Genomic DNA, 14080 nt, shown 5'->3' on the forward strand with positions numbered 1-14080 from the left:
AACCTGTTGGGGCTTTTTGGTTTATCTCATGACTTCAGAGCAGGTTGGAATACCAGATCAGTGTATCTCAGTATTTCTAGACCTTTCATTTTCAAAAGGAACTGGAATTCACTCATTCATCAAATATTTATTCGGCACCTACTCTAGAGCAGATAAAGAATACACAGTGTTCAGTGGGGGAAAAAAAAATCCTAGCCCTAGTGGAACTTATAAATCTAGTACAAGAGAGAATGAGTACCCCAAAAAGTAATTACAAGATGCCACTTATTATCAGTGCATAGAGAACCCAAAGAACCAATTTAGATAGAGTACAAAGCTGAGACATCAAAGATGAATATGAGTCTTCTTAACCACTGCTGCACGCACTAACAAGGCCTTATGTAGTTTGGTTTGTTCCAGTTAAGGAGGGAATTTTTTTTTTTTTTTAATTTAAAAAAAGATACTTTTCCTTTCGCCTTGTCACATCAGAGAGAGCAAGATGGGTCAGCAGCAGCTCTACTGGAGCCATCTGAGGAAGTCTGAGCAGGGTTCTCGTTCTTGATGCATCTGCTCAAACCACCACGGTCTGATCAGGAAACACGGCCTCAGTATGTGCCACAGTGTTTCTGTCAGTAGGCGAAGGATATAGGGTTCATTAAGTTGGATTAAGTGAACTTCCTTGAGTGGGTCATCCAAGATACCTACCTTACCCACAGATATCTAGGATACCTACCTTAATTCTAGGATACCTACCTTAATGTTCATTGTACATAAAATAAAAGTAATTCAATTAAAAACATGTGTATATGAGGTTTGCAGAAAAGCATTCATCAAATGTTAAAAGTGATCTCTGGCACATATGTATGTATTTATTTTTGTGATTGTTGGCTTTTAATGCCAAAGAAAAGTGCTCTTACTTTTTTCTCCTTATTAAATACTGAATACCTAAAAATAATACTTGTAACATGCAGAAGTTATAAAAAGGAATAAAAGAATAATACCCATAAGACCCATCACCCAGCTTAAGAAATAAGCTACCAAAACCCTTTGACTTTTTAACCCTTACCATTTCTGGTAATGACTGAACTTTTTAGCAAGAGCACATATCACCTTTATAACAACAACAACAACAATATAAAACAAATGATCCTACCAGGTTATTCTTTATTCCCTCAATTAACTAGACAGGAGAAATAAGAGTTTTCAGAGAAAACCTAAAAGTTGGGCCTAGAGACTATCAGAATCTACTAAGATGCAATTCTTTTAGCCCAGTGGTTTTCACACTTTTTCGTTTAAAGCCCCAGACTATATTTCTACTGAGTATAAAACTGATAAAGAGAGCTGCCTAGTTGGGGGAGGAGAGCACATGCTGCCACTGAATAATAGAAGGCAGACCCTCACTCTTGAGTTAGGAGGTGAAAGAAGAGAAGCCCCTGAAAACCACATCACATCAGCAGGCTGGGAAATGAGGGCCAATGGCTTGCAAGTATACTTACTTTTCAGTTTCTGTCCCCGGATAGAGATTGTAGGCCTCATAAGAATTTCTACAAGGAGCTATAGATAAAAATTTAAAGAGTTAAAAAAAAAAAAAAAAAGAAAATTGGGTAAAATCTTCATAATTATTTCCAAGCATAACTTACAAAACAATCTTTGCCATGATAACTGATGGCCCAAACATCTGTTCCCCACACACCCAGAAAGCAGTGAGGCTCATAGGGATGAGCACTGTACCAAGAGTCAGGAAGCCTGGGTTCTAGTCACAGCTCAGCTCAGCCACCTAGTCCCCATGTCAACTTGGGCAAGTAATTCTCTCCATGGCCTCAGCTTTCTCATTTTATTTTTATTTTTAAATTATTTAACTATTTTATGTTTTTGAGAGATAGAGAGGCAGAGAGAGAGGGAGAGAGAGAATCCCAGGCAGGCTCTGCACCATCAGTGCCTAGCCCAGTGCAGGGCTCAAACTCACAGAACCACGAGATCATACCTGAGCCGAAACTAAGAGTTAGAGGCTAAACCAACTGGGCCACCCAGGCAGCCCTGAAGACTTGAACATTATAAACCAACAAGCTCTAACAGGTATCTATAGAACATTCTGCCTATCAACAGAATACACATACATTCTACTCAAGCATACATGGAATATTCTCCAGGATAAATCATATATTAGACCATAAAACAAGCCTCAATAAATTGAAAGGACTGAAATTACACAAAGCATATTATCTGATCACAACGAAATAAAATTAAAAATACCAGAAAGAAATTTGGGAAATTCACCAATGTGGAAAATTAAAAAACACATAAATGTGAGTCAAAAAAATTAGAAAATACTTTGAGATAAATGAATACAGTAAAACTTATGATATAGCTAAAGCTGTGTTTAGATGGAAATTTATAGTTGTAAATGCCTATATCTAAAAAAAAGAATTATCTCAAACCAATAGCCTTATCTTTCAAATTAAGACACTGGAGAAAGAGGCACAAACCCAAAGTATGCAGAAGAAAGGAAATAATAAGAATTAGAGTAAAAATTAATTTAGTAGAGAAAAGAAAGTAACAGAGAAAATCAATAATATCACCACCAACCTTAGAGAAAACAAAAACTGCCCTCCTGCTGAGGGTACTTTTAACTATTATATGTGATACTACGCTAAGCATCTTTGTATACAAACTTTATTTCATTTTGACTTACATCTTTATGAGAAAGTTACAGAAAGAAATGTAAACAAGGCAAAATGATTAATGATCTTTAAGGTTTTAGGCATGCTCCACAACTGGTTTTCTAAAGAGATGCCCCACTTCTCAAAATCATCCAAAGTTATAAGATGCTCAAGTGGAAGATGGATTATGTCAATGAATAAATTAAAAGTCCTTTAATGCCAAGCTATGGATTATGGCCTATAGACATTTCATTTGGTCCACATCTACTGAAAAGCTGGGAGATTTTACATAAGAATCTAGATTTCCCACACACCCCCAGGGCAACAATAGTCAATGGGGGTGAAAGAGTCATTTCCCCATAAAATGGGCACACACTCTCCACTTCTCCACAGTCCCTGCAGGCATTTAATTTACACAGATCATGACTCGGGCTCCTTCAGTCCAGTAAGGTACCTACTTGACCCTGTACACATCTGATTTTACAAATTCTAGGATACGCTTTTCACTGCCACGTCAGGGGTTGTGTCAAGTTGATAAAGGAGTGGTCTAACCACCAACGTGCCCAATTATTCCAATTCATACTGAAGAAAGGGTGACTTTGGGGCAGCTAGTGACTGGCAGAGGAAGAAATAAAGAGCTCTGTCTGAAACAGGAGCAAGATGACAAGGGAGTTCAACAAGAACAAATGCACCCAACTAAAGGTAAGTCGAGAGCAAAAGGACCAGAACAAAATCTCCTATTTATCAACAGACGAAATTCCTGGAGAAGCCAATCTTCCCCAAAGCAGACCGAAACCTCACAAAATCACAAAACTTTGATTCAAACAGACATCAGGCTAGAGACCCCAGAGACCCACATTATTTTTTTTTCCTTCCATAAATACAGTGGTTTTTATTACAATACATTCCTTGATGAACAATTCAGAGGTAAAGGATCCCTCGAGCTGGTCATTAAATATCTGTTGCAGGACCCCTACAGCTGCTGAGGAGAGGCAATGTTGAGCAACACTTAGGGAATAAAGACTATGACTGATGCTATGGATGCAAATGTGTAACAATCTTTACTTTTGTGGAAAATGGCATCTTTAAGGAAACATTTTTTAAATTGCAGTGTAACAGGGACGCCTGGGTGGCTCAGTTGGTTGGGCGGCCGACTTCGGCTCAGGTCATGATCTTGCAGTCCGTGAGTTCAAGCCCTACATCAGGCTCTGTGGTGACAGCTCAGAGCCTAGAGCCTGCTTCAGATTCTGTGTCCCCCTCCTCTCTCTGCCCCTCCCCCACTCACGCTCTGTCTCGCTCTGTCTCTCAAAAATAAATGTTGAAAAAAAAATTTAAATTGCAGTATAACATGAGCCAGCAGAGTATACACCATAAATGTACAGCTCCCGTTTTTACAAGGTGAACATTCTTCCTGTATCTAAAAAGTAAACCCCTCTCCATTTAAAAGTACCATAAACAAAGTCAAAATTTAATTTTAAAACTTGGGAAAAAACCCAACACATATAACAAAGGACCCTTATTTTTTTTTAACGTATTTATTTATTTATTTTTGAGAGAGAGAGAGAGGGAGAGAGAGGGAGAGAGAGGGAGAGAGAGGGAGAGAGAGGGAGAGAGAGGGGGAGAGAGGGGGAGGGAGAGGGAGGGAGAGGGAGGGAGGGAGAGGGAGGGAGAGAGAGGGAGAGAGAGGGAGAGAGAGGGAGGGAGGGAGAGGGAGGGAGAGGGAGGGAGAGGGAGGGAGAGGGAGGGAGAGGGAGGGAGAGGGAGGGAGAGGGAGGGAGAGGGAGGGAGAGGGAGGGAGAGGGAGGGAGAGGGAGGGAGAGGGAGGGAGAGGGAGGGAGAGGGAGGGAGAGGGAGGGAGAGGGAGGGAGAGGGAGGGAGAGGGAGGGAGAGGGAGGGAGAGGGAGGGAGAGGGAGGGAGAGGGAGGGAGAGGGAGGGAGAGGGAGGGAGAGGGAGGGAGAGGGAGGGAGAGGGAGGGAGAGGGAGGGAGAGGGAGGGAGAGGGAGGGAGAGGGAGCATGAGAGCACACGTGTACGAGCTGGGGAGGGGCAGAGAATCCGAAGTGGACCCTGCACTGACAGCAGAGGGGCTCCAAGGCTCACTAACAGCCAAAGTTGGATGCTTAACCGACTGAGCCACGCAGGTCTCCCAACAAAGGACCTTTAAAAACTGAGTACTTACAAAGTGTTACAGTCTAAATGTTTGTGTCCTCCCAAAATTTGTATGTTAAATCCTAATGCCAAATGGAATAGCATTAGGAGGTGGGGCCTATGGAAGCTGATTAGGTAAGGAGGGCAGAGCTCTCAGGAATGAGATTATGTCCTTCTAAAAAAGTCTCCTGAGATATCCCTAGCCCCTCCCACTACATGAGGACAAGGAGAGGCTGGCAGTCTACAACGTGGAAGAGGGCCTTCACTAGGCAGCAAATTTGCCAAAGCCGTGACCATGGACTTCCCAGCCCCAAGAACTACAAGAAATAGATTTCTTTTGTTTATAAGTTACCCAGTCTGTGACAGTTTGTTATAGCAGCCCAAACTAAAATGGAAAATCAATGAAGAAAGGCCTAATAACCAAATAGAAAAGGATGCAAAGACACTAAGAGACAACTGGCAGAAAAGGAATTACTTATAAATACATGAAAAGATCTTCAATCCCACTCATGGAAAAATGCAAATTTTAAAAACTATGAAGAGAATATATAAAATACTCTTAGAAGGCATAAGACGACAACCCAATTAAAAAATGAGAAAAGGAAATAGAGATTTTCCAAGGAAGACGTACAGATGACCTATAAGCACATAAAAAGATGCTCAACGTCATTAGCCATCTGGAAAATCCACACCAAAACCACAGTGAGATACCACTCTATACCCAGTAGCATGGCTATAATCAAAAGCACAGATAATAACAAATGCTGACAAGGATATGGAAAAATTAGAACCTTCATACACATTGGTGGGCATGTAAAATGGTGCAGCGGCTTTGGAAAACAGTCTAAAGGGTCCTCAAGACATTAAACTTAAGAGTTACCACACACCTCAGCAAACCCACTTCCAGGTATATACCCTAATAAAAACATATGTCCACACAGAAAATGGACACAAATGTTAAGAGTAGCATTATTCCTAATAGCTAAAAGGTAGAAACCCCAAAATCCATCGATTGACAGATATACAAAATGTGGTATGTGAATACAATGGAATGTTCTTCAGCCATAAAAAGAATGCAGTACTCACATAGGCCACAACATGGACGACCTTGAAAACATTAAGCTGAGTTAAAGAAGTCCATAAAAGAAAACCACATATTACATGATTCCATTAAGATGAAATGTCCAGAATAGGGCTATCTATAGAGATAAAAAGTAGAATAAAAGTTGCCTATGACAGAAGTGTGTAGGGGAGTGATAGCTAAAACATATCATGGAGTTTTTCTAGGGTGATAAAAATGCCCTAAAATTGACTGTGGTGATGGTTGCACAGACCTGTGAATACACTAAAAACCACTGAAGTAAAAAAAAAACAAAAAAAAAACAAAAAACCACTGAAGTGTCCCTTTACATAGGTGAATTGGTGCATGAACGATCTCAATAAAGTTTTTTTTTTTTATTTATTTTTTTTAATGTTTATTTTTGAGACAGAGAGAGACAGAGCATGAACGGGGGAGGGTCAGAGGGAGGGAGAGACACAGAATCTGAAACAGGCTCCAGGCTCTGAGCTGTCAGCACAGAGCCCGATGCGGGGCTCAAACTCACGGACCGCGAGATCATGACCTGAGCCGAAGTCGGCCGCTCAACCGAATGAGCCACCCAGGCGCCCCAAATAAAGCTTTTTAAAAAACTAAAGAAATACCATTTTTCCCCCATATCTGTTTAGCAAATATATAAAATTTACTTGAAATGTACCATTTGAGGGGCACCTGGGTGGCTCAGTCAGTTGAGCATCTAATTCTTGATCTTGGCTCAGGTCATTATCTCACAGTTCATGAGATGGAGCCCCATATTAAGCTCTGTGCTGACAGTGTGGAGCCTGCTTGGATTTCTTTCTCCTTCTCTCTCTGCATCCCCTGGCTTGCGCACATGCACCCTCTAATAAATAACTTTAAAAAAAAAATGTACCATTTGGTAAAGGAGGTACGGGGGGCCAATAATGTTCCATTTCATGATGTGGTTGGTAGTGACAAGGGTGAACTTATTTTGTGATAATTATTGGTACATTTTCCTATAAGACTTCAATAACACAGTCCATAAAAACACACATCTACACACTGTGTTGGTGACGGTGTAGATAAAGATACTCATACTTTGTTACTGCAGATGCAAGCTGATAAAACCTCTTAGGTATATAATTAACAAGTTTATCAACAATGAAACACACACATATTTGGATCCCATAGGTATATACCCCCATGTACAAAAGCATTTATTGCAACCTTGTTATAAAAGGAAAGGTGTGAAAAAACTCTAAAGGCTCATCAATTGAGGCCTGGGTAAATAAAATTATGGTATAATTCTACTAGGAAATACTATATAGCCATTTAAAATAATCAGGCAGATTTACACGTACTGAAACGAACCTATCCCCAAGCTAGAGAATTACGTGGAAAAAAGCAAGGTAAAGAACAGTGTACCTATATATGGGGTATGCAACCTCTACGTGGGAAGAAAATAAACCTAAGATGGGGACAGTGGGAGTTATTCTCTCTCTCTCTCTCTCTCTCTCACACACACACACACAACCACAGAACATCTCTGGAGGGGCACAAGAAACTAGAAATCACAGTTGCCTCTGAAGAGGGGACAAGAGGAAGTAGGAGACACACCTTTCACTTTCTGCCTTAAAAAAAGAAAAAGGTGGGGGCGCCTGGGTGGCTCAGTCGGTTGAGCATCCGACTTCAGCTCAGGTCACGATCTCGCGGTCCATGAGTTCGAGCCCCGCGTCGGGCTCTGGGCTGATGGCTCAGAGCCTGGAGCCTGCTTCCGATTCTGTGTCTCCCTCTCTCTCTGCCCCTCCCCCGTTCATGCTCTGTCTCTCTCTGTCTCAAAAATAAATAAACGTAAAAAAAAAAAAATTAAAAAAAAAAAAAAGAGAAAGGTGGATATATAATTAACTCAAATTATTCTAACTTAAAGCTATGGTGTTTCAACATAGGTAAGAGCCCCTGAACTTTTTTTTCTTTTTCAAGTTATTTGAGAGAGAGAGACAGAGAGAATGAGCAGGGAGGGGCAGAGAGGGAGAGAGAATCCCAAGCAGGCTCTGCATTGTCAGCGTGGAGCCTGATGCAGGGCTCAAACTCACGAATCATGAGATGACGACCTGAGCTGAAACCAAGAGTTGGATGCTTAACTGACTAAACCACCCAGGCACCCCAAGAGCCCATGAACTTCTAAAGATTAAAATTCTGAAGTGTTTGCTATGAATTCTGAACTCCTTTCTTTCTTCCATTTCAAGAGTTAAATACTCAAGCCATTAAACAGTAGTAATCACAAACAACTACTTACATCAACGCCTCCAAACAAGTCAAAAATATAAGTATTTGGATAAGTGGTTTCTTGGGTAAGTTTCCTCTCTTCAGTAACAAATGCCATAGCCTCCATGGAGAGAAGAGGAGAAATTTCCTAGTTTAAAAAAAGCATGCAGAGTGACTTTCAGTTTTAGTATTCAACAGGAACCAGACACCAAAACATCAGCTTGAGTCACAACTTGAACTCCCATGAGCCCAAAGATAGCCCCCAACCATAACAGAAAAAAATAATAATCTTACAGAAAAGCTAATATAATGATAAAAGTTTTAACATTAGCAACCGTTAATTTATTTCATGCTTAATATGTACCAGGTATGGTTCTAAGTACTTCATGGAAGACCTCTTTTAATCTTCACAAACCTAAGAGATAATAGTAATATATCATCCCAATTTTAAAGATATGCAAACTGAAGTACGAAGTTGTCAACATCACACAACTGGTAGGTGAAGAGCCAGGATTTAAACCTAGGACATCTGGCTCCAGAGTCTGCGCTTACAGAGGAGAAAAGAACCATGTGGGATGAACTAGGAGATAAAGTGTGGCAAGAATCAAGGATCTTACTCATTACGCTCTCTCTTCATGGACCTTGAGGGAAAATGGAACACGATGGGCTAGAGCAGCGGTTCTCACACAGTGGTGAACATCAGAATCACTTGAAGGGCTTGTTAAAACCCATACTGCTGAATCCCACCTGCAGAGTTTCTGATTCAATAGGTCCAGGGTGGGGCCTGAGAATGTGCCCTTATTAACAAGCTCCCAAATGCTGCTGATACTGCTGGTCCAGGTATCACACATCAAGAAAAGGCAGAACTCTAACAGACAACCTGTTACATACTGGGCACTGGGCTTTTGCACTTTAGCCTACCTAATCCTTAAAATAAGTCAATGAACTGAGTACAGTTTTACCCATTTTATAGGTGAAAAGCAAAATTAAGAAGTTGCCCAGGCTCACATAATTAGCGACTGAACTACTTACTAAAGACTGAACCACTTTCTCTGGGTCTCATTTTTCTCAACTATAAAACTAGCATGTAATTCCTCCTGGCAACATGGTACAGTGGAAGCCGGCTTAGGAGGAAGACAAATTTGGACTCATCATGTAACGGCCACAGCCTTTGGGTGTGCTACCACTGAGGCTGTTCTCTCTACTGAAGAGGGAATGATAAAGACATCTGGGTTTGCCTGCCCACTAACTCTTTTTCTCTTCTTCAAGTAAAAGCCCCATTTCCTTGGGGAAAACGCCCCTCCCTACTTTTCACATGGTTCTGTTGGGGCTGTGCCAGCCCCAGGAGCAGGTGATCAGGCCTAGCCAATAGTCTCTCACCCTCCTCACATAAGTGGCTGGCTTAAGCTGTACAAATGTCACCCTAGAGCTGTGATTACATGGAGGAACATGAAGCCACACACAGATGGCAAGATAAGAAATGGACGACTTAACCTTGTTTAGCCCTTGAATTCACACTTGTGCTTTCCAGTTACATGAGACAATAGAGGATCTTTTTTGCTACTGAGTAGGTTACTGTGCCCTGCAATCAAAGTATTCTGGACTAAAACAAATAAATATACCACCCATCTCATGTAATTACCATAAGAATTAAATATGCCTGGTACACCAGTTTCAAATAAGTATCTGCTGGATGAATAAAGTAATGATCACACAGCAGGCACTCACAAATATTTTCTCTCTTCTACCTCATCTCTCAGAGATTTTGCAGGAATCAAGTGCAATAATGTAAAATTCCTTGTGAAGTGTTTTTTTTTTTTAATTTTTTTTTAATGTTTTTTATTTATTTTTGAGACAGGGAGAGACAGAGCATGAACAGGGGAGGGTCAGAGAGAGGGAGACACAGAATCTGAAACAGGCTCCAGGCTCTGAGCTGTCAGCACAGAGCCCGACGAGGGGCTCAAACTCACGGACCGCGAGATCATGACCTGAGCCGAAGTCGGCCGCTCAACCGACTGAGCCACCCAGGCGCCCCAAGTGTTTTCAAATAAGTGTAAGACTATAATTCTTTTTATCCCATTCAGACTATAAGAAGATCAAAAATACAAAACACTTTCTTTAATTAAACTTTATTTGGAAATGATTTTCAACTTATAGAAAGCTGCACAGACAAAACATGCCTTCTGAATGGTAAAGACTAAGTTTATTTGGTGCCTACTGTATTTTAGAATGACTTATGTGATATAATAACTTTACCTCTGAATAACATTGTATCAAGTGTCATTATGATCAACTGTAACTTACATGAGCCTTAAATGCAGCTAGAGCTGGTCATCTAAATTCAAATTTGGACCCACTCCCCAACTTAAAGGTTGGTTAATGGTAACCCCAGACCTACTGACTCAGAAACTCCAGGCGTGGGGCCCAGCACTCTGTTTTTTCAAGTCTTGCAGGTGATTCTGATACACACTCAAGTTTGAGAACAAGTGCCTTAGCATCTGCCTCCCAACCATCAAGCCCAGTTCCTTCAGCTTCTTATGTTGGTCATAATGTCCAACAACCACAAAACCACTTTCTTGAACCTTTTAGCAATATGGGATCTTTAAAATCCTGCTCAAAAAGAATGTCATCCCAATCCCAGGGCATAGGGTTAGCCTCCCAAATTAAGCAAACCCTGTCACAAGATAAGCGTGAAGAAAGCCCAGAAAGATATATACAGGGAACTTAACGGTGATTATCTCTGGATGATGGGATTATAGGTGATTTTTATTTTCTTCCTTGTACTTTTTCTGAACTTCCCAAATTTTCTACAGTTTACACAATAAAAACAGACTATTTTAAAAAGTAGACTGAAGGAGGAAAACAACATCAACAAAACCAGACATCTGTGTCACCTGGAGGTGAATACAGCCTTTCCAAGGGCCCTAAGAGTTACCTTGAGGATGTTTTGGCACTCAATGAAGTCACTGTGGAGGTGGCTGCTTGCGTACAGCTTCAGGAGCAGCTGAGGAATTCCACTCCATTTGGACTGTTTGTCCCTCTCCGTCAAAAATGTCTCAGTGAACTGTGAGTCAAAAGAAGAAAAGAAAAAGGAACATTTTACTGCTGAGGAAAGAACTACTAGGATACATGGCAAACGAAAGCAGCTGCCTCCTAAAACCCACCCAGGCCAAATTAATTCAAAGCACTCTTTCTAGAAACCTTCAAAAGCTCCCCAACAGTCTACAAGCTAAAAGTGCAACTCCTTCCCTTGCGACACAACAGCCTTTATATTCTCTCAAGTACTCTCCTCTCTAGTTTCATCTCTTTCCCAAAGGGTACTCTCGGCTCCAAATGTACATGTTCTCTAGGTCTCTCTGCACATGCTTTTCCCTGCCCAAAATGTCCTTGCCTGGTTTTTTCTACCTGGGAAGCTCCTTCTCCTTCTCCAAAGAGCAAGCCAAATACCCAGAAATTTTCTTTGCTGGGCTTCCTCTCTCTCTCTCCTTTGTAAGCGAGTAAGTGCCCGGCCTCTGGGGCCTTATCTAACATTTATCCTCTGTACCGTAATTACTGATTCATTTGTCCCCTCCTCCTGTAGACCACAAGCTCCTTCAGAGTAGGCACCAGGCTGTGTTTATCGTGTCCACCTTCTCTCTCTCAAAGAATGCCAGGCACAGAGACTCAGTAAATGTTTGAAGGAATGAGCAATAACCTTCTAGACTAATGACAAGTTCATTAACCAATTATGGCACAGTTCCACTAACACTCTAAGGACATATCGTTAATCAGGGGCCGGATGTGAATTTATTTTCATATATACTTATCCCTCGATCAGATCAAAAGCTCCTTATAACCGTTATTACAGGATATGCAGGCTTTCAATAATGCCTTAGTCTATCCTGACACATATCAGTCCTATGATCTTGGACAAATCCCAGTATCCTTCCTGAGCTTGTTTTCTTAGATTGTAAAAATAAGATAATACAGAAGTAACAGAGAGGTAATGAAACGTTTGTGAGAGTGATTTGCGTTAGGGTGAACCAAAGGTATTACCATTTCTGTGGGTTAAAAAAAAAAAAAAAAAAAAGACTGAATATCAGCAATTTCATATCATTCAAGCTAGTTCAAATCAAGGCAAGTCCAAAAACAATGGAAAAGAATTCTTTCCTTTCCTTGAAAGGAAAAAAAAGAAAATATATTTTTATGGGACTCAGCAAAGCACTGCTTACAAATTTATAGGTGTAAACATTTATATTAAAAAAGAGATCTCAGATAAATTATCTAAACTTAAACTTCCACTATGAGAAACTAGAAAAAAGAATAAACCAAACCCAAAACAAGCACAAGGAAATAAATACTATTGCAAAAATAAATGATACAGAGAAAAATAATTTTTTAAAAAATCACCAAAATCAAAAGTTGGTTCTTTGAAAAGAACAACAAAATTAAAACTTTAGTTACAATGACCAACTTAACAATGACTCAAATAACTAAATTAGGGAATGAAAGAGGGGACATTACTACCAACCTTATGGAAATAAAAAGATTTATAAAGAAGTACTAGGAACAATTATATGTCAACAAATACATAACCTAGATGAAATGGACAAATTCCTAGCAAAATACAAACAACTGAAACTGACTCAAGAAGAGTCAAAAGTGATTTAGTAAGAAAAAAGGAAAGAAAACTACCCACAAAGAAAAGCCCAAGTCCAGATGCTTCACTGGTAAATTCTACCAAACATTTAAAGACAAACTAAAAATACTTAAGATTCTTCCATAAAATAGAAGATAGAAGACTTCCAAACTCATTCTACTACCCTAATACCAAAACCAGACAAAGGTGTCACAAGAAAACTACAGATCAAGATCTCTGACAGATATAGACAAAAATCCCCAGCAAAATACTAGCAAACCAAATCCAGCAACATGTAAAAAGGATTATATACCATGACCAAGTGAGGTGTATTCCAGGAATGCAAGGTTGGTTCAACATATGAAAATTAATCAATATAATCAATCTGATAAAGGGTATTTACCAAAAACCCACAGCTATCATCATAATTAACAGTGAAAGCCTGAATGCTTTTCCACTAAGATCAGGAAAAAGACAAGGATGTTGATCCTCACCACTTCTATTTAACACTGTACTAGTGACTCGAGCCACAGTAAGTAGGCAAGAAAAAGAAATAAAGGCATCCAGACGAAAAATTAAAACTATTATATTTGCAATCCTATGATCTTATACATAGAATACATTAAGGAACCCACATAAAAAACTATTAAAGGTAATAAATGAGTTCAACAAGATTGCAGGATAAAAATCGATATACAAAAATTAGCTAAATTTCTATACACTTACAATGAACAATCCAAAAATGAAATTAAGAAAACAGTCCCATTCACAATAAAACCAAAAATAATAAAACTTAGAAATAAAGTAAAAGGAATACAAGATTTGTGCAATGAAACTACAAAACATCACTGAAAGAAATTAAAGGAAGCCTAAATAAATGGAAAGCCATCCATGTTCATAGATTGGAAGACTTATGATTGCTAAAACAGCAATACTCCCTATATTGATTCAATGCAGTTTCTATCACAATCCCAGGTGGCTTCATTGAAGAAATTGACAATCTGATACTAAAATTCATATGGAAATGCAAGGGACCTACAATGGCCAAAATAATCTTGAAACAAGACAGTAAAGTTGGAAGAATCACACTTTCTGACTTCCAAGTTTATTACAAGCCTATAGTACAATCAAGATTTTGGCATAAAGATAGACACCTAGATCAATGGAATAGTACTGAGATTCCAAATTAAATCCTTACATTTACAGTCAACTGATTTTTTTTACAACAGTGTCCACATAACTCAATGAGGAAAAAGATTAAGTCTTTTCAATAAATGTTGCTGGGACAACTGGTATCCATAAGCAAAAGAATGAAGATGGACTTCTTTCCACATACCATATACAGAAATTAACTCA

The 14080-nt window shown here is 39.6% G+C and overlaps 1 protein-coding gene and 1 pseudogene across 2 annotated transcripts in view; one reads left to right on the forward strand and one right to left on the reverse strand.

Annotated features, from left to right (window-relative positions):
• TRPC4AP (transient receptor potential cation channel subfamily C member 4 associated protein) overlaps positions 1 to 14080 on the reverse strand; it is a 69199-nt gene that overhangs the window by 44381 nt on the left and 10738 nt on the right. For both annotated transcript variants that reach the window (XM_025931820.2, XM_086702047.1), the window contains exons 2-4: positions 11042 to 11170; positions 8138 to 8254; positions 1476 to 1533 (exon numbers count right to left, since the gene is read on the reverse strand). In XM_025931820.2, the coding sequence (XP_025787605.1) occupies positions 1476 to 1533; positions 8138 to 8254; positions 11042 to 11170 (304 nt within the window). The remainder of the gene's footprint in view (positions 1 to 1475; positions 1534 to 8137; positions 8255 to 11041; positions 11171 to 14080) is intronic.
• On the forward strand, positions 479 to 701 carry LOC112868845 (small ribosomal subunit protein uS14 pseudogene; annotated as a pseudogene).

The sequence above is a fragment of the Puma concolor genome, chromosome A3 (assembly GCF_028749965.1).
Source record: "Puma concolor isolate L17-30 chromosome A3, mPumCon1.1.hap2, whole genome shotgun sequence".
In the NCBI taxonomy this organism is placed as follows: domain Eukaryota; kingdom Metazoa; phylum Chordata; class Mammalia; order Carnivora; family Felidae; genus Puma; species Puma concolor.